The sequence below is a fragment of the Ctenocephalides felis genome, unplaced genomic scaffold (assembly GCF_003426905.1).
Source record: "Ctenocephalides felis isolate EL2017-DRISC unplaced genomic scaffold, ASM342690v1 CF-g0.4_SCAFFOLD_01604, whole genome shotgun sequence".
Lineage (NCBI taxonomy): Eukaryota > Metazoa > Arthropoda > Insecta > Siphonaptera > Pulicidae > Ctenocephalides > Ctenocephalides felis.
Window position 1 is genome coordinate 16,902,414 of NW_020537758.1, and position 26,793 is coordinate 16,929,206.

Sequence of the window (26,793 nt, forward strand, 5' to 3'; positions counted from 1 at the left end):
AATATTTGGAGTTGCTTCGTATGTATCAAGGAAATAATTTGTATTTATTTATTTTACTCACAAATATTATAAATAGTTATGTATATTTTTTGATATAAATTTATTTTGCCTCATATTCATAAATTAGCCATTCACAAATAATAATTTAAATTCTAATTTTACAATTATCTGATGTATTCTTATTGTATCCGAAGCTAACTGCATACTTTAAATTAATATTATTACATACCAATTATTTATTACATCAGCAAATTATTTTTATAGAAATATTTTATTGGAAATATGAAAGTTGTTTACATTTGTATTTTGTATGCAATTACAAAAATCACTAGAATCAAAAATTTAATTTTTTTATGTAATTAAACTGATGAAAGAATTTTCAAGATATGTTAATGGTTTAATTAATTTGTCAAACAATATTACTTATATCAAAAGTTCGTTGACGAATATTTTTCTTATTTCATAAAATTCCATTAATAATATTTATTAATTTGATCCGTTATAATTCATTTTCAAGATATGTTAATGGTTTAATTAATTTGTCAAACGATAGCATACTTCTATTAAAGGTATGATCACGAATATTTTTCTTATTTGGTAATATAATTTTATAAATATTATTTCTTAATTGAGCCGATATAATTTATAATTTGAACCGAGATTTGTTAATAATTAGTTAATTATTCAAGCAATATTACATTTTTAAGAAAAATACGTTGACCAGTATTATTTTCTATTTGAATATAATTTTGTTTATAAATATTATATATTGATTTAATGTTTTATTTATAACAATTGAAATTAAACTTATCTAATTAACTATTGTTAATTAATTAATATGCAAGTCTGACCCTCAAATAATACATATGAGACAAAAAATTGCATTAATGAAGTTAATAAATATTAATTAGGTATTAATTAGGTAATAAACCTAATTAATAATATATCCAATATAATATGTTATATATTTGATAGCAATAAATTACTATCTAACTGTATATACACAAGATGTTGTATGAATAATTTAGATAATTATATAACTTTTATTAAATGCTGAAAATAATAAAAATTAGCAACTATATTTTATGGTTTTGAAAAAAAATGCATTTGTCAGTTTCATAATTTATTTTTGTTAAATTAACACGAAATATTCAAATTTAATATTATATATGCTAACAAATATTATCTAATTTTCAACCAAACGTGATAAAAATGGATAATAAATAACGGATATAATAAATAGTGATTTTTAATAACATGACATTAACAAGCACTTCCAACATTATGGCAACTTATATATTATGGCAACGCTTTATTAGGCTAACAATTATTTTGATATATCTTGAAAAATGTTAAAATGTTTTAAAACTAATATTTTTTTATTTGACAGTCTGCTCGGGTTTTGGCACACTTTTACCATTGGAAATGGAAGATTCTGAAGCTGTATCCAAAAATCCAGCATACATTTTTTCTCGTTGTTCACTGTAATATGAATTGGAATGAAATCTGAAAAAAAATAAAATCAAATTTACTATATTTTGTCTTCTAACTACTAATATTTATGGTCTGCTCATATACAGTTAATAAACACAGTCTGGTCAATGTATTACGTATTATAAAAACATCTTTTGCGAGTTTTATAAAAACATCTTTTTGTTTTGTGTTCATTGCAAATAGATATCTGCAAAACAGTGGAAATAGATAGATACATCAAATTTAAATGTTTGTTTTTTTTAATAAATTTACAGTTATTACATGATCAAAATAGTTATCAGCTGTAAACAAAGCCAACAATGAAATGTATATAAATATATGCTAAATAGTCAACTATATCAAATTATGATTATTGTATCATAATTATTTACTTATATAAATATACACACATTTATATATATATATATATATATATATATATATCCCAATAATTATTATTAATTTCAAATACCAAAAACAAGTTTTATAAAATCAGATATCCATTTTAAATGAATGATGATATCAAATTAAAATATATAAACTTCTTTGATTTAGTTTAAACAAATACTCCATTACTAAAATATTTATAAAATTTAAACAATGCCTCATGATTTTAATATAACAACAATAAAATGCCTATAAAGATATCTATTATCATTTGATATGTTTCATAATCAATAATAAGATTAAACTAGAATGATTGGGGGATATGTACTAAATATTGTATTATATATTTAAATGTATATATAAATTTGGTTTCAATATTCGTTAAAAAACATTTTAATGAATATAATGACCATAATCAGAATCAAAAGTTATATTTTGCCAGAAAAAAAATCCCAATGATCTCATCAGTACACGCTTATAATAATAATAATAATAATTATTATTATTATTATTATTATTATTATTATATTATTATCTTATTATTTCTAATATTGTTATTTTGTTATATTTATAATTATCTGTCACTTATTGTTTTTATTTGATCTTATTGTTTTTCTAGTATTATTTTTATTATTCAGAAATTTTATTTATTTTACTTATGATTTTATTATTATTATTATTTGCTTTTATTTTATATTAAATCATCATACTACGGATATCATTTTAATGTAAATACTATCCTTTATTTTGTTTTCTTTTTATTTAAATTTTTGTTATTGTTCATTATTACTACTAGATGTTAAATTATTTAACAGTTGTAATTAATATTGTAATAAAGAAAATATATATATATATATATATATATATATATATATATATATATTTCCTCTATCCATTTCAACCCCTGTAGATGATTCACGGCTAAGAGGAATATTTTTGCAAATTACATTTTCCTACTAAATTTATAAAACCATCATGACGAATCTTTTCCTAGACATACTTTTATAACCTATTAGATCATACCGCAATCCTTTTATTGTATAAAGGCAGGTGCTTACCTGCGCGATTAGGAATTATTATGTACAAAATAATCGTCTGTACCTACTAACTGTTCTTTATACGAATGCGAATTGAAATACTTATTGTGCTAAATATTACAGGGGAGGAAAACATTTTATATCTGGCAAAAATATTAAATATTGATTTCTTCTTTAATTATTAATTTCACGTACCTGTTCACAATGTTCATTAATTTATCGGCACCACTGGTGGAAGCATTGTTATCATTAATTTTATCGAACATCGACATCAAAATAATGGTAAATCTTTTATCCATAATTGCTATGCTGTCCGAAAAGCTGACTGTATTGTCCAAAGATTTCTCCATCGTCTTCGCTGTAGACTAAAAATATAAAACATACTTGTATTTTACTACTAATTACTAGTAATTTACGAGCAAGATTGATGAAAAGTGAATGACTTAATTAGTGACATATCTATATGAGTCGAGAGGTAAAACATATTGCAAATATTGTTTTTGTTAAATGAATCCATATGTACCTACATATATGCACGTAAGCTAAACAATGAAATTTTTGGAAAATGTGCATTAGTATAAATAAAATAAAAAAAATGCGGGAACACGGATACCTATATACATTTAGAGTGATTTTATACAAACAATTAGGTATTTTAAATTTTATTACACATCCAAATCTATAATACTTACCTCATGATTAAAAAGTAAATATAATAATCATCAACTGCAATTAATAATGAATGTTTTATGCAGTTATATATATTTCCACAAAGAAATGGTTAACTTTCAAAATATTTTTCAGTGAAACAAATAAAACTAATTATTATTAAATTAAAATTAACGTTTTTAATTAGTTTTTTTATAAATGTATCTTTTGGATTAATTACTAAATAGTAAAACGTACCAACAAAAAATTGTGCTAAAAAATTAATAAAAAAATTCTACATATTCTAAAATGTTAAACTATATGACAATTTGATTTAATGAAAATACAACTGAAATTTGCGTTAAAAAATAATATGACCCTAATTATGAATGAGCAAATATTGATTTGAGGCCATAAAACAATAATATGTCGTGATTTCAGAAATGAAAGCGTTGGTTTTGAATTATTGATAAGTACAAATGCTTTCTATCAACTTTAGCTCTATAGAAACGTGATAATAGAAGGCAAAATATTTTTGTTTTCATGAAATATTAATAGTTTCCCGTATTTAGCCCAAACTTTATGAAAGAATAAAATATTATTTTCTGGAGTATATAATAAAATCATGGGTAATTAGATATATTTACCAGCAAACTAGTTAATAGAACACTGCTATAATTGTTAAATATATTTAACAACTATATCGGTGTTTTATTAACTATATATAGCAGCACGATTAGCAAAAAATCGTAATAAAATCTTGTAATTATAGTAACATTATTTTCTTTAGAAATTCAACAAGATTTGGAATTTTGGTATTTGAGAAAATTAAGTCTCGACAAATTCACATTTCGCTTTTTTTTTGTTTTCTATTGACACCAAAATATTTGTTGTTTTACTACTATTACTATTAATTTTTTTTCAGGATTTATATTAAAAGTCTAGCATGTTTAATTAAATGTCAATGACTTGCAATCAAAATTCAAAATTCAAAATTTTCAATAAATTTCTCATTATCTATTCTTGACTCGAAATTAAACGATAGAAGTGTATAATATGGTTAAGTAGAAAACAAAGCCAACAAATTCAAAATTTTCAATAATTTTCGCATTATCTATTTTTGACCCGTAATTAAATGATAGAAGTGTATAATATGGTTAAGTAAAAAACAAAGCCAACAAATTCAAAATTTTTAATAAATTTCTCATTATCTATTAAGGTTAAGTAAAAAACAAAAGCAACAAATTCAAAATTTTCAATAATTATCGCATTATCTATTCTTGACTCATAATTAAACGTTATAAGTGTATAATATGGTTTAGTAAAAAACAAATCAAGAAATTCAAAAATTTCAATAAATTTCTCATATCTTCTCTTGACTCGAAATTAAACGATAGAAGTGTATAATATGGTTAAGTGAAAAAACAAAGCTGGAAACAAGCCAAATGGTGAATTATTTTATATAATTTTTGAATTAATTTATATAAAATTATGACAAAAATGTGCATGTTAATCAAAATTAAAACAACATCCAGATATCTGCAAAAATAAAAAAAAATGATAAAAATTAGCGACAAAATGACAACCGTGCATTTTTCAAGCCAGCACGTGACGAGCGAGATTATCACCCAGACTATAAAAAATGATTTTTTTAATAAGCAGAATTTATCAGACAGTCTTTGATACAAATGCAAATAATTATATTAACTTATAAAAAAATATATTTTTCAAAATTTCAAATTTCGTCGAAATAATTACCCATACGAGTAATAACAAATAGGAAATTATTATTACAATTATGAATCATTTTCTGAGTATTATGTAGTATTCAAATTTTCCATTTTTATTAGTCCAGGTAATTTTGGCTATAACAAAAAAAAATCTCGTGCATATGCTCCTATCCGTGCTACGGATACCTTATTTAGGGTACTAAAGTACCCTGTAGAGGAGCACATTGAATTGTCGGTGATACTGTCGGACATCGAGCAAACAGAGGTGGTCAACATTGAAGTCAATTCTGCATCCACATAATACTGGCGCATTTCCTGCATCATTATTAAATCAACCCCATATCGAAAATAATAGACACAAAATCGTTTACACATCCATATCCACGAAAAGTAAAAAAAAATCGAAAATCGTTCAAAATCGGCACCACCATGTAAATGGTAAGGTATAAGGTACAGACCTCATATAGTAATCATTTCGGTAGGCAAAATTATTAAAATATCAGTCTACATTCAAAACTTACCTGGGAACGCAAAAGTGCCTCATAAAATACAAAATATAAATATAATATTTTTATATAAATATAATATTTATATAATTAATATAGCTGCAAAATTGTGACCAAAATGCTTGATGTACATAAAGCAACGTAAGCACATTGCTCCTTTAAAATTTATAAAAATAAAAATATAATTTGGCATATTGGATGAAAGTGATTTATAATATAAATTGTAGATGTATATTAGGGTGGTCCTTAATATGGACATCTTTGAATTTTCTTGCTCCCAGGGGCCCAAAATACTTCCTAATTGATAAAAAAAATCTCTAAAAGTTTAGATTTTAATATTAATTTTTAGATAGTGCGCAATTCAATCAAAATTTCGTATGGAATTAGCATGGGAAAAATTTTGAAAATTTTAAAAATGTTTTTTAGGTATAACTTATTAGCGACAAGTGAATTAAAAGTGGCAATTCGTGTCATTTCACGCTCTGCAAAACAGGTTTCTTATATTTTGTTTTGTAGAGCGTCGAATTTTCAATAAAACTCATTTATTTGTTCGCTAAGTTATATGTGAAAACATTTTAAATTTTTTTGAATTTTTTGCCATGCTAATTCCATACAAAACTTTGATTGAATTGCGCACTATCTAAAAGTTAATATTAGGAGCTAAAACTATTAGAGATTTTTTTTTATCAATTTGGAAACAATTGAGGCCTTGTAACAAAGAAATTCCAAAATGTCCATATTAAGGACCACCCTAATATATATATACCCAGTATAATGCTATTGTTTGAAAAATATTTAATATTATTTGTAATACTACATTTAAAATTGAAGTAGAGTAAAAAGATATTTATAGACTAAAAAAACATCGACCATTATTGTCAATGTATGTTCTAATAAGTAATTAAATATTTAAGCTTCTAATTATATTAGAAGTGCTAATGAAATTGCATAAAATGATCTCACATCTATTTACTCAGAAAAGCGTGAAGTACTCTTTGGTAATGTATTTTTGTGATTATGTCATATGATGACAATGATCTATCAAATATTCTTCAAATAATATTAATTAATTAATATTATTTTATTATTAGGCTCAAAAAATCTACGGTATATTGTGACATTTTTAAGATTATTTGAGCCAAATAATAGAGTAAACTATGTTGATTGAAATAAAAAATATTTAGCAATATACAAAATATTGCCAGTTCATATTATGTTTCATTATAAAATCTCAAGTATATTTTTTTTTTTTTTGAATAATTCTATCATGACCAATTGGGTACTAGAATATTGTATCTAATTATAAGTAAGATTTTGTAAAATTGGTTTTCAATTTATCAAAGTCTAAAAGTTCTGAATCATTTTACCATCCCATTATAGAGATTTTTTTCAGGTAATCAATCAAATTTAAAATCGAATAAATAAGTTATTATTATTACCTGCATAAATTCGCAAAACTCGATGCAAACTGCACACAATCGAGAAATAATCCTCAAAAGCGCCGTGTCTGTGATCATACAATTCTTTAAAGTTGCTTCTACGAAATCTTCATGGCATGCTAGAAGATCATCCACGTTGATTACCTGGAAATCAAATAATTTTAAAAATTAAAATACCTGAGAATTGTATAATAGAATTAAAATTGGTTAAATACCCGGTATTCAGAAATTTGCGTTATATAAAATTATATTGTAAAGAACATCTGGTATATATCATACATACCTATTCATTACCTATTTCATATAAATGTGGATTTTTTTTTTAATAATATCAAGTGGTTTTATTCAAATTATCATTCAAGTGGTTTGCATTTAAATTTGAAGTAAAAAAGGCTAATAAAAAAATTACTTCAATCGACATGATACATACTATAAGGCAATTCATCAATTTTCTGATCACGCACGATATTCCTTCCTTTCACTCCTTAGAGAGTCATATATCATTACAATGTAAAGTAAACCTGATCCAACGAAATCCCGAGATGCATGAAAAACCCATCTGCAACTCCTCTATCAAAAAAGAGGGTGCATTTTTCTCCCATAATGATGCCGAAAAAATTTATACCTTTGAATGATTCTGTATATCAAGGGTGCTTGGTAAGTGAACGAAAAAATGAAAGAAAAAGTAAGTAAAAGGCAAACAAAGTGAAATAATGGAAAAACAACATATATAAAATATAAAAAGAAATATTATAATATAAAATTTGTTCTCAATATTGACAAAAACTTCCTGAAGTCTTTTAGAACTAATTGTAAGTACTAATGAGAATGTGGTTTTTTCTCTGGAACAGCAATCAAAACTTTAGACTCCTATGATCTACTTATTTAAAATACTTTATTTATAAAAGAACCCAGCAATTGAACTATATTTGTTATAATTAATTATTAAAATTTCTCTTATACTGATGATTTTTCATTAGAAGCGGCAATGCTGAAAAAGACTATTTTTATTTTAAAAACTAATACACGCATGTAAGTGCACTTTCTATAAGTTGCTAGTAAATATCATGAATATTTTATCAAACTTATAACAAAATAAAATAACTAGTTGGTATTGGTATTTTGCCTTGTGGCAAGTTACATGAACTTCCCGATATGTGTAAATAATCGACTTAATCAATAAAAAATTAATTAATTTATGAGTGATTAAAGTATGGAAAAGAACAAACACGTTAACTCGGAATATTCTCTAAAATCAATTTTTCAAAAATCAACAATTTTTATAACTGAACCAGTTTCCGTAGGACTTTAATGGTTTAGTATGTTCATTAAGACCAAGTACTCTATCGTTATACCAAGTAAATCGTCTAATTTAGAAAGGTCTAATTTTAAATCTAAGAAACGGCTCGGCAGATCGTAGCGCAAAAATGGCAAATGATAGTGCTTATCGAGATACATCGAATGGCTTTTAGATTTATGAAATCAGACCAGCCGTTTTTGAGAAAACGTCGATTTACAGCAAAAAATCTATTCACATACACACACACATACTTTTTCCAAATTTGGTCTCATTCGATTCAGAATGGCTTGAAACGTCGAGAAAACATAAAATTAGCGAATCGAATTTTTTGATGAAAACATAAACTTCTCCTTCGAGAAGTCAATTATTTGACATCGCAATTTCCTATTTAGAGAAACATAATCACCATGATATAAAATTTACAGTATTTCCATTATGAATCAGCAAAAAGGAAATTGTAGAAACCAGAAACCCAATCTAAAGACACAACCATCAATTGTGAAGCCGGTTATCACACACACCAAGGATTCCTATTAGATTCATCATTCTAAAATTATTGCATTCCCTTCTTGGGCATTCCCAGTTGAATTGGAATTCCCACATTCAAGAATGCATATATAAACTAAAGTGCAATGTATAAAATCATAAAGAGAAAAATAATAAATTTGTGATATTAGCTTTAAAGCCCTTTAAATGAATAAAATTAAATTTAAATTTTTGGTTATATATATTTTTTTTTAATTTATAAGTGCATTATGTTTTTCTAAGTAAATTTCATATAATGTCGCCAATGTGATTGACTAGATAAATAAAATTAGCATTTTATATTTGACTGCGACCGCTTTGCTGCCGAAATTTCAACACAAGACTAAATATTTACCGAACTCCTTAACGAAAAGCAGGTCCGTGAAGTACAGTTCAAGAATATTTATATAAGCCGTTCGTTTAATCTATTTATACGACTTTTATGAATCAAAAAGTAAACTAACTACTTATAATAAACTGCTTAGATATATAATGATGCAATGCGAGCGGCAATTTTGATAAAACATCATATGCAATATATATAATAACCGCGGTCATTATCCCTATTCCCCAAATCAAAACAATTATATGAATGTAAGAAAATACTACTAATTATTGTATTATTAAAAAAATATGGTATTAAACAAAATTAGAGTACTTGGGGTAAACTATAGAATAATATAAACTTCATACAGGAGATGATGATTTACTTTACATATTCTTATATGAAATTATCTCACTAGTTGAACTTCTTTTATCAAGTTTTATCCTACTAAAACATTTGAAGTTTTTTTTTAATCCTACAGTTTTACTTATCCATTTTAGGACATGTGGAAAAATTGCTATATGATAAAAAATTTTTTTTAGAAAAACAGCTGAAGTAGGCAGTTCTATTTTATAGGTGAGAATACTGTACCACAAGACTGGTGATTTTTTAGATATACTGCTACAAATATTTTAAGCAAATGTATGGAAATTTAATCAAAAGTGCATAAAAATGCATTTAAAAATTATTCAGATTTTTTAACCAAGAATATTGGCATTTATCAATTATTAACTGGAGGGTCATCATGTCATGATTTAGTCCACTGTTTAGCTTGAGGCAAAAGACGAGCGCAGTAACTGCCCACGGGAAATGACGTAATATTCTGTTTTATCATCCTAACAACTAATAGACTGCCAGCTGATTGTAGATTTACTCACAATTTGAATATAAACATATGTATTATTTATAGCAAAATAACCCAAGAGCGAGGAAGTACAATTTAATAAAAACACGGAAGCTCCTTTGAGGACTCTTCAAAAAGATCTACTCTACGTAAAAAAAACTCTTGGTTTAATAAACACTAAATACGGTTCTAAATATAACAATTTGAACAGGAAATCGCAAAGCATATCTTTTTACTCAAAAATAATAGATATACTTGTCATCAGTATATTTTCTAAATTTTCAGTCACAAAAGTAGAAATAACGTTCATTCAAACAATTTAACCAGGAAAGCTAGCACCAGACTAAGGTGCAAATTACCCACTTTTGTAAAAAAATTCTTTTCTTTACTTTTGTTTTGTTTATTATTGTTTTGTTTTTGTTTTTGTTTTTGTTTCTGTTTTTGTTTTTGTTTTATATTATACATAAAAATATTCAAATTCAATATTTCATTGTTTATAGTCAACAAAAAGTCATGGGCAGATGTTGTTGAAGTTTTACCTTCAACTACTGAAAGACAATAGTCGCTTGAATAAAAACATTATTAATTTTTATTATTATTGTTTTCGATGAGTAAAATATACCAAGCTTTCGTTTATAAACGCTGGCGAATATATCTCATACACGGCACGACAAAACAATGTTGAAACAGAACAATCACTCCTGATTTGGATGTGCATGTCTGTCATTTGGATAATACATACAGGCCCTGAATAAATAATATATATTTCATACACGACATGAGTATGGCATAAACAATTGTATTGTGGTACTTTCCAAATATAAATTATTAGTAAAATATAAGAATGAGCGCTGCGATTCATATGAGGTATGGTATTCTGATTGGATTCTAAGACCGACTATTATTAAATTAGATTTTTCACATAAGATTAATACAGGAATTTTATAAGATTGTGTGCGATTATGTGCAACAAATAATTCAAAGCTTTAAAAATTTGTCTAATAATAAAATTGAACTGCATCTAGTTTAATAATGATCTGCATAAAAAATTGAGAGTTTATGGGAAACTTCAAACAACTCGGAATTTATGATAAAATTATTAATTATGAGAAAAAAATCTATATAGTACTTGTCATGTTAAAGTATTAAATAATAAGAATTTACATCAACATCATTGAAGTAATAACAAAAACTGAACATGAAGTGTATGTAAAAGGTTTGATAAGAATTCAAACTTTCACCACTATAGTAACTTTTACTTCATCAATACAATTGGTACACGGGCATGATTTTTTGTTTATCTCCTAATCGACAAAATATTTTTTTTGTAAACTGAATCAGCACTTTTAAATAAATTAGACCAATGTGAGTAAACATTCATGATTCACTACAAAAGATAGAGAACCTATCTGGTTAAACCTAGAAAGCAAATGCAATATACGGAACAAAACGCAAGTGTAAAACCCATAGTAAATACACACAATAAAGCATTCATTTGGGCTCTCGTGCTTAATTACATCAACAGTCATCAGACTCTGTACAATACGAGTAAAACGAATGCAATTGTATGAGATATATTAGACCATACATTGTGTACTAATACTTGACAATTGTCAATATGAATGTAGGCATGTAGAGAAAATCAACAGTGGTAAAAAATATCTTTACCAATTGATATGATTTTAACTAAATAGACAAGTTGCTAGGTTAAATTATCACTAGTTAAACCGAAGAATATCTTTAAATTAGCATTATAATTGAACACTGGATAATTTGTTTGAAATATTATTTGTAATTATAAGTTCTAAAGCAATTTTATCAACAACGCTAAGGCATGGTAAAATACCATAGCAATTCATAATGCATAATACTAATCAAAAAAGTATAAACAAAAATTTATAAATAATTTAATATTTATCACTATGTGGTTTTTGTATCGCTTTTCTACATACATGTCATTATTTGTTTAATGTTTGGAAAATTTTTAAATTTCAGAAAAAGATTATATAAATTTAATTTAAAAACTTTATTAGATATGTGTAGAATATGGGCAAATATATTGATCAACCAATAAATATGATAAGTAGTTTAAACTAAGTTACTCATATTGTGTATGTGGAAATAATTGAATAAACATAAGTAATACTCTTATATTATCAAAAGACGATATCAATGCAATGAAATTAAAAATAAAAACTAAAAATGAAGTAATATATTTGCCTGAAGTAAATGTTTCAAAATGTTTTATTTATGAAATTTAAAATCTATATATTTAATACAATAATATACAGTTTTTACAAGAATATGTTTACTAAATGCTATTTCACGGTACAAGTTCAAACATTTGAATGCACTCTTTGGCACTCCTTTCAATATATAGTTATATGTACTATTTAAAGATGTTTCTAAATAAATTTGCAGTGTTTAGATGTAGGTTACTGTCGCAAGTGCACTGAGACAAATTTAGAAAATAGGCTTTAGACAGAGACCATGAAAATTGTGACTTGTGCATCAACTCAAATATCAAATCATAAATAATAAATAAATAAATCATGGTTTTTCAATTTTTTATTTCGAAATCACGCCCTGAATTGTCAATTCAACCCCCAAATATGATTGATGGCAAGCTGTATGTGATTACTTGATGATGGACCCTAAATGACATAACAAACAAAGGGCGTCCATCAATCACGTGAGGTTTTTAAAGGGAGGGGGGGGGGTAATAAAAATCACAAAATATTATGTGGGAGATTGAGGGGTATAGTGAAATATCACGTGTATTTATTTTTTACCTGAATTTAAAAAAACCAAACATTTTCAAAAAAAAATCAAAAATTTTAGAATTTTTTCGTAACTAAAAATACACGTGATGTTTGTCGGGGAGGGGGCGTAATTTAGAATATCACCACTTATCAGCAAGGTGAAGGGGGGTAATTTTAAATATCACCACGTATCACCAAAAATCCTTAAAACATCTATGACGTGATTAATGGACGCCCCCCCGAAGCTGATGTAAAATCAATCAATTTAATCATACTGTCTGTTATATTTATCTTGGAAACCACTGGCGTTAGTTATAGCAATATCAAAACCCCTCTTTATTTAAAATGATCCTCTATCATAAAGCTTGAAATTGTTCATTATCCTCGCATTTGCATTGTTTTCATCTAATATTTATGAAAATGGCAAGCAACAACCGAGTCCCCTACCGTTCTTGCATTGCGCTGGCCCGAAGCTTTGCCTTAGAACGCGGCTGAAATCATGGTCAGCGTTGGCAGTACAGTTTTACGCGACATTCGCTCTGCGTAACATCCGCAATTTTGAGCTCCCATTGGAAAAAATCAGTTTTTTATAGGATTAAAAACACAAAATCAAATCGAAACAAGATTTTGTTTCCTTTGCATTTGTGCAATCTGCAAAACACCCAGCAAAAGTGATGAGTGGATACTAGATTTTATTGTTGCGCCTGATCCAGCCGGATTGAATTTATGTGAGTGTCAAGTCAAGGTTTCGTTTGAGTTGTGTCAAATTGTTATTACAAGTGTAAAAAGTGAATTGTTCAATTGGATACCATGTATCAAAATCTGTTCTATAAGTTTATGTGTACCACAAAATTTTAATTCAGTTATCCAGAATTATCATCAAGTTCAGTTTCCAGGCTTGTGTTTTAATCACATGTGGCAAAAAGTCTGTTTCAAGTTAAAATTGTGTTCAATTCTTATTTAAATTTATATAAATATTTGTTCTAAAGCATGGAAATTATTGTGAAAAACATGTAGGCCTATAATTTTCATCTAGAGGATTTTGCGCAGTTTCGGATGTCGAATAATGCCAAATTCAAGTTCGTGAAAAATCGATAATTTCAAATGCTGATTTTGTTCTAAATTTTAACAGGAAAATATACTTCTTGATATAATAAATTTATAGACAGTTTAGAATTAATTACTACGTTCAAACCTGAAAAACCCGTTTCGACTCAAGGGCTCTATATTCTTTTTTAAGCAATAAAGAAAATTGACTATTTTGCAGAATTCAGAAATATATATTGTATTTATTTTTATGTTCTTGTGCGGAAAATGCATTTTGCAAAGAATTTTCCATCACAAGGGCTTCTTCAAAAGCTCTGTTCTCATTGTTTTTCTAAAGAAAAACACAAATTGTCTATTTCGCAAAATAAATCATAAATTTTATAAATTTTATAAATCGCAATATTTTATCGCCAGATTATGTTTCTAGTATGTTTGTTCACAAACTGTGTTTTCCGTACTCAATTTTCCACAATGGCGGACAGTTTCCTTCGATACGTGAGAAGATGTTTTTTGTTAGCGATTAAATAAAATAATCATATGAATGGGTTCAGATCAATTAACATTCACAATGACCGCAAAGAAAGAGGTTAACGTTTTTATTTAGAAGATCAAATTACTGACCAACACATGTGCAGACTAGTAGAAATAATAGACGAATTGAAAGCTTTGTAAAAGTAAAGAAAATAGTATTAATATTTGAACAAAGATTGTGGATATTCAATTGCTATATTGTGAAATTATTAAAGGCATAAAAAACTATTAAATAGAAAGTTATGGATGGATTTACTCGCACAGTACCGAAAATTATATGTAGGAAGTCATATATATGAGCAGAAGTTCTTGACAGATTAAGGGTAATATTCATCTTAATATAGCATATGCATATTCTTAAAAAATCTACAGCGTTAATTGTAATCTTAAGAAATGTATTTCATCATAGAATGAAGGCGGGCTTGTTTCTAGCCAATCGGGAAAAACTCTTTCGTTAGTCTAAACGCATGCGCCAAATGGAAGAAATTTTCATTAATATAAATCTTTACAATAATGTTATTGAAAATAATAAGATTATATAGAATATAATACATTTGAAACCTATAAGTAAATTTAAATTTTTAATGTATTTTACGACTGCGACGAATTCAATCCCAAATGAATTTCAGTTGCACAAAAAATACTATACTGGCATTAAAACGCATAAGTAATCTGAAACTTGAGGAATGCACAGATAACATTGCAATTTAGAAACAGTAAGATTAAATTAATGTTAGTTGAATACATAAAAATTCTATGTTATATACCATATAAATATCGGATTAATAAGCGCATATTAATATAAATATATTAATTTGCACTACTAATTATGTAATATCAACCAGGAGCAAATAGATGAAACACTAAACAAATAAAATGAGCTAATTCTAGTGTTCTAAAATATTACATGCAGAATTTAGACATAACATATAAAAAAATATTTTAAAGTCATTTAAATAAATAAAAGTACATCACAGTTCTTAACTTTGTAAAATTTGATATAATACCTTCAATGATTAAAACAAACTAAATGCATGAAATAATTATGCGAACGGCTTGAAATTGATTTCAAATATATAAACTATTATATAAAAAGTAAAGTTGCACAATATTTTTAATCATGAAGAAAAGCGCAGGCTCACTCTGAGTAATATTCTTAATGCAAAGAAAGATAGATGATTTGTATTTTTTTGCTTCGCGATAATGAAATATAGGCAATATGCAATATGCCTATGCAAATATGCAATCAATATAATAGAAATATCTAATGCTCGACCTTTTAATCAAAATATCGGTATTCAATACTTATTACGTAAGCTGCTTTTTAATTAGATAATTTTTGATATTTTTTTTTGTCTTTCAAAATTGTTAATAACTCTATTTAAATAGCATTTTCTCTGCACAAATCAATCAACTCATTTAATTAAGTTCCTTTAGTATTTACCGAGTGGAATTTCAATTACAGTTGTCCCCCAATTGCATTTTGAAAAGCAAAAATACGCCCGAGAGCAACTGGTATCACAAGTGAAGCGGAAAATTTACTTCGCACACTCCATATAATAGTAATCATGGGGAATCCGACACTAAAATATGATAAAATTGCTATGGGGGGCACACAAAAGCTTTATTATAGTATATCTATCGTATCTTGAACTTTGCGATATAAGCTACAATACGGGAGAAGTCTTGAAAATATGGAGAAGATATCAATATTTTGATTTTCCAAGTCCAACGTTCTAATTTTAATGCAAACTTTATTTGAAAAAATATATTAAAAATTATGACAGCATTTGTTAATGTTATAAGAGTGACATGTGTCCTCCAATCGTATTTCTTGGAATAGAGAATTGAACCATTTTTGATTACAATCAAGTTTCAAAATTTCAATTTGTCATAATCAATGAAGAACGTTAAGAAAATAATAAACATAACCTCGGTAATATAACTAAGATTTCTTTACATAATGTGCAATAATCGCTTCAAAGAATAAAAAAATATAAGTTGCAATAAATAAATATTTGCTTAAAAGTTCTACTAGTGAATATCGCAGTGCAATATAAACCGATTACGATAATTTCTGATTAAACCTTGTTTTATTTGTTTGAACAGCAATCAGAACTTAAGTATGTTGTAGTAATACTTTTTTAAAAGGCTATCAATTGGCCTATCTCTATTTGATATATTTTATTATTAAAATTTCTGTAATTGCTGATGACGACTTTTGTTTATTTTTCTATTTCTATGCATTATGCAATAAAAGATAATTTTTCGATTATTTACAGCATAAACATTAACAATTTCAATAATGCAATTGTGTGTTGCATTGAACAATATAGATGGATGGATTATTATGAGTTATTATTTAGCGATTCATAATAATGCAATGATCAAAAAAAGTCCACCATTATTAGTTCAGTGTAACAACAAAATTTAGAACAGAGCAAAATAATTACGTATGGGAACTCTAACAAAACCATTAATTAAACCAATTACAATTCAACCAGCGACAGTCAAATCAAAATTAAGACAATACTTTTCTTATATATTCGAGTTATTTATGGATGATGATATAAAATCAATGCAATATGAGATGTATGTGAATGTATTACGTTGATTACGCAAGTTTTTTTTCTAACATGTCAGCAAAGAGAATTAAAGAAGTCTTGTAAAAAAGCGGATATCACTCATCAAAAATCGTAGGTAACGGTAATATCTGAATACCAAAAATATAGAGAAAGTTTTATCCGTTTATTTGTCGAATATCACGAAACATAAAGTCACTTTTCATATGCACTTTGGTAAAAACTTCATGAATGCTGATGCAAAATATCATTGTTAACCCAAAAGCGAAGTTTTTGTTTTGAAGATTGCAATCGGAAAATGCATAGACAAAGGTCAGCATATATGTATTTGCCGAAATTATAAATAGTCAATCGTCAATTTGTAAAATAAAATTTACTAAAAATACAAGTGCCTATGTATAATGAAAATAATATATTTTACAATATTTACTTTTTATGAAAAATTTATATGGACCAATTTTCTGATCCAATAAGATTTTTTAACCAAAATTTGCTCAAGTGTGATCTTAATAAAATCTTTGAAATATTATTTGATCTACATATAAATGATCTTGTAAATTAAAGGTAAATATTCTGTCTATAAAGATATAATCGAAAGAAACAATCAGAAGAAGAAAATAGTTTTTCATAGTAAAAAAGCTTTGCTTGAACTTGAATGAATTTAACTAATAAATGGAAAATAAATGATAAATCCAAATATAATGGCACTTACTTATTGTAACTTATACATACAGAATTGTATGAGATAAAAATAATGTAGAATGATAGGGAGAATAATAAACAAAAATTTTAAAACATATATTAATTAGTATTTCATGAGTAATATACCAGGATGATAAGATTAATAAGAGAAATTAATTGGACTTAAGAGAAACATTGAGAAAACAATCTTATCAGCAATTAATTGCTATGAACTTTTGTATACATAACAAAAAATTTAAATAACTGCTAATTAGTTAAACGTCGTAAGGATATGTAAGCTGATTGTAAATTAAATTAAAAATTCAAATGAATAATAGAATAATGGACAGGATGTCATAGGGGTGTTAAGGAAATTAACTAGTTTTCAGCTAAAAAGTTAGAAAAGTGTACATTTAATACTTTGTTGTTCTTAGAAAATAACTTGTACACTATTATTAAAATTGAACAATAAAATTGGACCGTTTATCGATTTTTTCCTCGCGTGAAAAATACAATTATCTAGGTGGATCAGAGTTTGGCGTTGTACAAACTAAAAATCTGATTCACACACGCATTAATTTACACATAATTTAGGGTAGTGCGTATAAAGAGTGCAATAAAATTGCTTATCAAGAAAATAAATATATGTAAATACTACCACACTGAGTGTGGCATGCTTATTATTACCGCTATAAAACTGGTCGAGGAATCGACGACGAAATAAACAAGGGAAACCAGTTTCCTCAGAATCAAAATATAGATATGTACATTTTCTTAGAAATTCAGATTGCTAAATTATTACAAACTTCTGGTACATATACAAAAGTTCTGATCAAAATAATAATGCACTTGATAGTAAAGCTAAAATTGTTTTAATAAGCAATACAAACAATTGATTATTGTTTTCTATGGTGAACACAAGAATTATAATCAAACCCACCTTGCCACTTCACACATAAATAATGAATCGAAGTTTTGTACTGTTATTATATCGACTGTTTATACGACAAAGCATTATTAATAATGCAAAGAAAAGCACTTATGGAACTGAAAACCAATGACACACGCCACCGTAGATTATTACAAAGCGATTTCTGAATTATACACTTTTGCAGTGACTTTATAAAGAGCTTTTAGAATCCGATTCATTTCTGGTTTTAAATTCGAATTCAAATAATGGACAAAATGACAAAGAGAAAAGTCACAGTTGAAAAAGTTAAAAAAATGTATGGTATTCAGAAAAATATATGTAATTTTCCTAAATTCGTATTATAGTACTATTGGTCACAGTTTTGTATATTACATGGAAGGGAATATAAAAAATAGATAAATCATGGTAATCTTGGTAATCAAACCAACGAATTTATTTTGTATGAAGAGCATAATAAAATAGATCATAAATATTATGGCATCTTTAAGAAAGCAATATCATTTTATTGAAATTGATGGACATAAAACAAAGACAACAGCCACAAATGTTTAGTATTACTTGGAGCAAAAATTAAATGATATATTAATATAATATAGATAAACCAGAATGATTAATAAATTCAGTTGCAATCAAACAAAAGTTAGATATTGAGTTTTATACAAAAAGCCAAGTTCTATCTAACTCTGATAAATATTATTAATTACTATCAAAGCAAACAAAAGTCGTTTTGAATTTAATGAGTCAGAAAAAAATAAATGCATCGAGTTTTTAATCTCATGTTTCAAAACAGCAACGTATTGCAATTTATATTCCGAGAAAGATTATCCAGCAAAGTATTCAAACATTAAAGCATGAAAAGCTTTCAAGATAAAAATATTGTAATTACATGTACTGTCATTCCCAATTGCAAAATAATTATTTTTCAAACTGGCACTTTCTAAGAAGTTAATACTTTAAAATATCTATTTTGTATTATTAAATAATAACATATTTAAACAAATATAGTAATGCTTGTTTTAATTATATTTTAAGGTAACCTGAGTGCAAAAACTTAAGAATTTATATTACTTCAGATTTGAGTATTTAAATCTCAAAATTATATTAATTAAATGGTTTTAGTTTCACTGAATATATTTTAAACAATCAAAATTATGTGATACCTAGTGCATAATTGTTTCATATTTTTATAAGTAATGCCTTAACATAAATATATCATTCAGGTATCTATTAAAAAACAGGAATAATATTTAACCAATCATGAAATTTTTGTTATATAATTTATTAATTTTATTATTAATTTTTAGCAGAATGCAGAACAATTACGAATTGAAAACCCGAGACAGTATATGTCGACGGCGAGACGAAATCCTGGATTCTATCCGAAGCAACAATGTGTCGTCTTTCAGAATTCACTTACAACGAATCGATAACATAAATCAGCAATATGATACACAACAATACAAATCGATTTTGGACATTATTTGCTCTGAAGGACGGTCTCAAATTCTTGAAGCACTGCTTCAATCCAGAGATGATTTAGATATAAATCTGATGAATGAACATCACAAAAAATTCCCAATACATTTTGCTGTAGAATCGAAAGATTTAGACACAATCAAATTGCTGTTGAGGCATCCTAAACTTGACACAGGCGTAAAAAGCAGGACCAAAGGTCTTATATCTTTTGCAATGAAATGTTTGAACGAAACTACTGAAAATACACAATATGCTTTGAGTGTGTACGAAGAAATTATACAAGAGTTGTTACGAGCTGGAATTGATCCATCAATAGCGGTAAGGAAAATTTAATAGTCTAAAAGGTTTTAATATAGTTTATATGATAGGATAATTTTGTATATTTTTTCAGGATAACAAAGGAAATACTGCCATTCACGATGCAGCGAGACAAGGCCAAGAAAGCATCGCCAAAATTCTTCTTAATCACGAACCAGAAATGCTGCAACTAGATGGAAGACCAAATGCATTAGGAAAAACCGGAAGACAAGCTATCATAGAAGCTTTCCCTCATTTATTAGACTATCTACCAAATGAAACAACTCCAAGAACACCAGATATAGAATTACTATGGCAAGATTTACACAGACACGATGAGACATCTTTCCTAAACCATTTTAGAATTCTTCTAGCTCTGAGCGGAACAGAAAAGGATAGACGAGCTTTAGTTAATGCAAGTAATAATAAAGAAACATTACTACAAGCCGCAATTTCTATAGGTTTACACGAAGTAATACGTCGGCTATTAGATGCAGGAGCTGATCCTGATTTATGCGATCCAGGAAATACAGCATCGCCTGCATTGTTGGCATGCCGAAATGGCGATTATAAAACTTTGAAGCTCTTAATGAATAATAAACTTTGCACATTACGTGGACCATTGTTACAAGAAGTTGTCAAAGAAATAGGGCGCGAACCTGGTCGACCAGATTGCGATTATCGGCAATGCCGAGACATGCTTATAAATAGAAGTGAAATTGATATTAACGGAAAAGATATAAAAGGTAGTACAGCTTTGCATTACGCGGGACGAAATCGTGATGATGAAACTGTTATGAAGTTACTATCAGCGGGTGCCTTTATAGGTAGTCGAAATCGCCTTGGGGATCCAAGTATCGCAGATGTTTCTGCAGATACATTGGAGCGATATTTTGATCAATGTATAGAAACAAATGGTCATAGACCTAGTGAAGATACGTTCACAGTAACCATTCATTATGATTGTCTAGTTCCACCTACAAAAAATACGGCACTAGGCAGTCGAAATGATAATAACTCTGTGTCCCTTATGATGCAAGAGGAGGAGCAGAAGGAACCGGCGCGTTTCGCTGAAGAAATGAGCGCGATATTGTATATGAGTGAGCATGAAGAATTAAGAAGACTTTTAAAGCACCCTGTGATTTCGAGTTTTTTGTACTTAAAATGGCACCGACTACGTTGTATTTTTCGTACAAATCTTACTTTATATTCGCTATTTTGCACGTTCTTGATATTATTTATTCTTATAGGTTACGGTAGGGAAAATGAGGACCCAAATGTACATAACTTCTCACAATGTTTATGGCTTCTTACAATTTTAGGTTTAATGTTGCTAATTATACGTGAAGCTTTCCAAATTATCATTTCACCCAATAGATATTTTACAGCTTTTGAAAATTATTTAGAACTTGCATTAATCGGTGTAACATCAGCTGTTTTATTTTGCAATATAACATCAGAAGCAAGCAGACAACAATTGTCGGCAATAGCCATACTTTTATCAGCGGCTGAACTAATGTTACTTATAGGTCAATTACCAACATTCTCCACTAATGTCGTGATGCTACGAACGGTTTCATGGAATTTTCTTAAATTTTTAGTTCTTAATTCGATTTTAATCATAGCTTTTGCTTTGAGTTTTTACACTCTTTTTAGAGAAGATCCAGAAAATGTTGATACAAAGTCAACCGAAGCCCCGAAAACCCAAGACAATAAAAATCAAGAGAAAAAAGATGGTGAAGAACAAAATTTCTTTTTACATCCGGCAATGGCTTTATTCAAGACTATAGTTATGTTAACTGGAGAGTTCGATGCCAGTTCTATCAATTTTGGAATATATCCAGTCACAAGTCATATCATATTTGTATTATTTGTTTTCCTGATTGCAATTGTATTATTTAATTTACTCAACGGATTAGCAGTTAGCGACACTCAAGCTATTAAATCAGATGCCCAACTTGTGGGATTAGTGTGTAGAGCTCAATTATTAAATTACTATGAACATGTGTTAATGGGAGACATAAACTTATATGGTCAACTAGTCCATAAATTTAAATCTCTTTTATGCTGCGTACCTCAAGAAACTAAAAAATCAAAATGCTTTCGACCTTTTGCAAAACAAATTTGTCTTTTCCCTTGCTTTTTACCGCAGTATAAAATTGATATAAAAGTAAATCAAGGAAACTGCATTGAGATTCCAACTGAAAGGCGGTCTTCGTCGAGTCAAAACAATAATAAAAAACCTTGTTGTATAAATCATTGTTATAAGTATAAAATGGATTATACAATTGTTAAATCTATTAAATGTATAATTTATAGATTAGAAAATAAGAGCGAATCGGAATACGAAATTATTCAAAAATTACAAAATAGAATGGAAGAAATGGATCAAAGATTTAAAAATATTGAGAACTCTTTATCTAACATGATATCACTAATAAAAGAAATTCCACAAATATCACATTAATATATTAAGTAGATATAATATAATAATTGCAGACATGCAAAAAATATATCATTAAAATGTTATCAATGTTAGAACTTTAAGAAAGATAATTTAAGAAATATTTATTGTTATCACGAATGTAAGTGAAAGATATTATTAATTTGTATTTGTTTGCATTCACTAAAATGTTATGGCATTTATAAGTTAATTCGAAATAAAAATGCTCAAATCTTTAAAATAAAAAAGGTAAATCAAACAGATGTAATATAAGTATATATCTTTAGAATCATTGCGATTATTGTTAAGTTTACGTTGCGAATTCTAATATTTATGTACTATTCATAATGAATAAATTTTGTTTTATTATAAATTACTAGTTGTTGATAACAAACTTTAAATGTTGGATTAATTATTTAAAAATAAAAATAGAAAATACTTTGTATAAAATGAACTATATTAATATGAATTAAGCAGATGAAACATTTTTGCCACATACCTTTGTTATCTTCTGCATCAATGCATTCCAACCTGGTTCTATAACTTCCACCATCATATAGTATTCGAGATTCTGGATACAATTTAGCATTCTTTGCCGTAATGCAAATGCTGCGCGGTATTGCTCTGCAATTTTCGCGGAAAACTTCTTTGCTTCTTTATTGCAGATCCAAACCCTAGAAAAATTTAGGAAAAAGTTTCAAAGTTATGTATAGATTATTGAAGCCCATATTTAGAAATACCAACCTGCAAAGTTGCCTCTCCACGTGTTTGCAATAGAAAAGGTGTCGAAATATTATTTGGTAACAGAATATTCTGCTTCTATTAAATATTAATGATATGGGCCATTTAACATCGTAACCAAAAGTGAAGGCTTCTACACCTGACAAGTGCAATTTTCCTTCTGGGGGTGCAGTTTCTGTTGATATATTGAGAATCTTAGCCATTTGACTCTCCAATCCAAATGGCAATAATTCTGTTCTTATATCATCTTTATATGGATCCACATTGGCTCCAGAAACTCTAAATTAAAAAGATAATACAATAATTAAAAATAAAATATACTTGAATCCTAATAAAAACTAAACAAGTTCTCGATCCAATAAAATATATTATCTAACCTTAGTGTTAATTCCAAAAGACTTTCCAACCTCATGGGCAAAATGTCATCAACATTTTTTGATAGCTCCCTTTCAGTACTATCCATAAATTGTACAATAAAATCTCCTTGATCCAAAAGAAAATAATGTTTAACAGATCTCATGCGACCAGGCAAATCATAATCATTCATTAACATTTCAAGAAGAGTTTTCGAGGCATATGCATAAGCTTGCTTGATTGTTGCTTCTATGGGTGCCTCTGATAAACTGTACACTAACGGAGCACATGGAGGAGGAATAATGGTTTTACCTACAACATTTATAAAATAAAATCAGTTTTTATTAAATATAGTACGATTATTTCTCTAATTATTTCTAAGTACTTACCACATTGCTGAATAACATTTAAATATTTTCCAGTTCTAAGGATAATATCATCAACTTTTTTAAGGAACCTTGGCATTCGATTTCTCCTTAAGAGGTAACGTTTCTCCCAGTAATCTGCATAATCTAATGCTAGTGGCACATCTCGTTTGCATATGCGTTCATTGTCTTCAACCATAAATTCCTACAATTTGATTATATGTAATTGTTTTAGTTAATTAATAAAAAATATAATAATATAAATTTACCTGATGTGGATCATGTATAGTCCCTTCATGTATCCATGTATTTAATATCGACATATAAGGTTTACATGCTTCTTGTGTTAAATACACACATAATTTCTGTGCTTGTTGATCGCCAGTCAAGGAAAATGCTCTCTCATGAAGAAGACTTAATATCTTTCCACTCACATCATTTGCCTATAATTAAAAACCATAATAAAATTAATATTGTACTTATGAGAGAACAAAAATTATAAAAAGAATCATATTAGTATGTATTACGTTCTTATCTTTAACAATATTTTTTTTATTTAAAAATAATCTGTTACCTTTGATATTTCAACAACTATATCAGCTACAACTTCCAATGTGTGAACAACAGGTTTTATATAATAAATAATTTTGACCAGATTCATATTTCCATGTTTATGTTCACCTTCAATTTGGCTAATTACAGCCTGAAATTAGAAATAACAATCAAATACATATAATATTATATATAATTACGCAATTGAGATCATATTACATACAAAGTAATCTTGTAATAAATTATCCAGTGCAGCGCAAAGAGCTTGCAATACTTGACATGTATGTGAGCTAGTCAATGAGGACAGCATTTTTTTTGATTCATGAATTTCAGAATTTGATGAATTGTTTGATATATTGCTCTGACTGTTAGAATCAATACTTATAAAAGATGCTTTACTCTTATCTTCAATAAATCTTTGGATTATTGAATAATGTGAAGCTAATGGCAATATCTAAGAAGGAGATAATTTGTTAATGTATATTCAGCTAGATATCATGTAACATCAAACAAACATTTACTTGTTTTAATAAGTCAGATATATATGTTGGCAAACTAGAATTCAACACAAAGTTTCTTTTAGCAGTCGAATCAACTATATACTCAGGTGTTATAAACTCCCCTTCCAAGCCAACCAAAACATACAATATATCATTTATAATTATGTTTTCAAGAGATACAGAAGGAATTTCATCTGGAATGGAAAATATATTTAAGCATCAAATTTTACAATATACCAATTTTTCATAGTATATTCCAAGAAAAGTACTTAGAACAGTTTTTCGTAGTTGAACATCTTTAAATAAAAAGTCCCATGATTGATGAGTCCTACTATTTTTTCTTCGAATTTGATCTTGATCATTTTCACAAATATTAAACTTTTTGCGACTGCCAATATTTTTGATTCGATTGCATACCTACATTAATATTTTTAATATTATATTTATTTATTTACATATAAATAATATTGTATTTAACAAACTTCTGGTAGATTAAATGCAGAGTTCTTATTGTCCTTTGAAGCATCTGTTCTATTTACAGATGATTTTAGAAACATTTTCAATTTTGCATCAGTAGCCAACAATCCAAGAAAATCCACAAAAGGGCGAAAATTATCAGCACTAAATAATTAAGTCATAATATTATAAATCAAATCACATTAAAGTACGTAAATAAATCATACTTGTTCAATTTCAGCTCATCAAATTTTTCCTGCAATGCTTTTGGATCTTCTGTGTTGCGAATTAGTTTTTTTAGTGAATAATTTAATGAATCATCTGATTTAGATTTATGACATTTTTTATTATTTTCTAAATATTGTAGAATAATTTCTGGAGAAACATCAGATCTAGAATAGATATATTTTCATGCAATATAAAATACGAAATAAAGTATTGTAGCACATCAATCAGCACAATTTACCTTAATGCTTCAAGCAATTCTATAATTAATTTGTGCGATTGATATTCACTCATATTTTATTATTTTTATTATAATAACCAAATTATTTTTTCTTTACTGTATTAATATCAGATTTTAACGACTTTATTATTTGTATACATTTCAATAAATGTCATGCATATATGTCAAACTCGAAATCTGTCAAATTGTAAACATTACTAATAAGCTGCTCCCATTGGCTCCTTCATCGACGAAAGATGATGCTACCAACCATTATTTTTTATTGCCCAGACATCCAACTTTACACCAAAAAACTACATAATTTAAATTATAATTTTTTATATTAAAGCAACTTGTTGCTTCTAGTAAACAAAAAAAAAACTAAACTATTTCCTCTATTTTATCATGTTCAAACA

General features: G+C 27.2%; 2 protein-coding genes across 2 annotated transcripts; one reads left to right on the plus strand and one right to left on the minus strand.

Annotated features, from left to right (window-relative positions):
- Nucleotides 1-1,379: 1,379 nt before the first annotated feature.
- On the minus strand, nt 1,380-26,488 carry LOC113373431 (gamma-tubulin complex component 2-like). The gene is made up of 15 exons (XM_026613726.1): nt 26,399-26,488; nt 26,160-26,324; nt 25,959-26,097; nt 25,746-25,893; nt 25,498-25,670; nt 25,200-25,430; nt 24,999-25,127; nt 24,694-24,867; nt 24,449-24,629; nt 24,083-24,371; nt 23,709-23,984; nt 23,464-23,638; nt 7,221-7,364; nt 3,093-3,262; nt 1,380-1,506 (listed from the first exon to the last, which is right to left on the minus strand). The coding sequence occupies exons 1-15, from the start codon at nt 26,449-26,451 to the stop codon at nt 1,380-1,382; spliced, it is 2,574 nt and encodes an 857-aa protein (XP_026469511.1). The 5' UTR covers nt 26,452-26,488.
- On the plus strand, nt 20,057-22,988 carry LOC113372669 (transient receptor potential cation channel protein painless-like). Its single transcript, XM_026613022.1, has 2 exons — nt 20,057-20,542; nt 20,616-22,988. Exons 1-2 carry the CDS (start codon nt 20,057-20,059, stop codon nt 22,986-22,988), a joined length of 2,859 nt encoding a protein of 952 aa, XP_026468807.1.
- Nucleotides 26,489-26,793: the final 305 nt, after the last annotated feature.

Excerpts from the sequence above, each read along its gene's own strand:
- LOC113372669 (XM_026613022.1), top strand. The coding sequence starts at position 20,057 with ATGCAGAACAATTACGAATTGAAAACCCGAGACAGTATATGTCGACGG. Across the intron at positions 20,543-20,615 it reads GAATTGATCCATCAATAGCG|GATAACAAAGGAAATACTGC; the intron begins GTAAGGAAAATT and ends ATATTTTTTCAG.
- LOC113373431 (XM_026613726.1), bottom strand. The coding sequence starts at position 26,451 with ATGAGTGAATATCAATCGCACAAATTAATTATAGAATTGCTTGAAGCA. Across the intron at positions 24,868-24,998 it reads TAGTTGTTGAAATATCAAAG|GCAAATGATGTGAGTGGAAA; the intron begins GTAACAGATTAT and ends TTTTAATTATAG. Across the intron at positions 23,639-23,708 it reads GTGGAGAGGCAACTTTGCAG|GGTTTGGATCTGCAATAAAG; the intron begins GTTGGTATTTCT and ends AAATTTTTCTAG.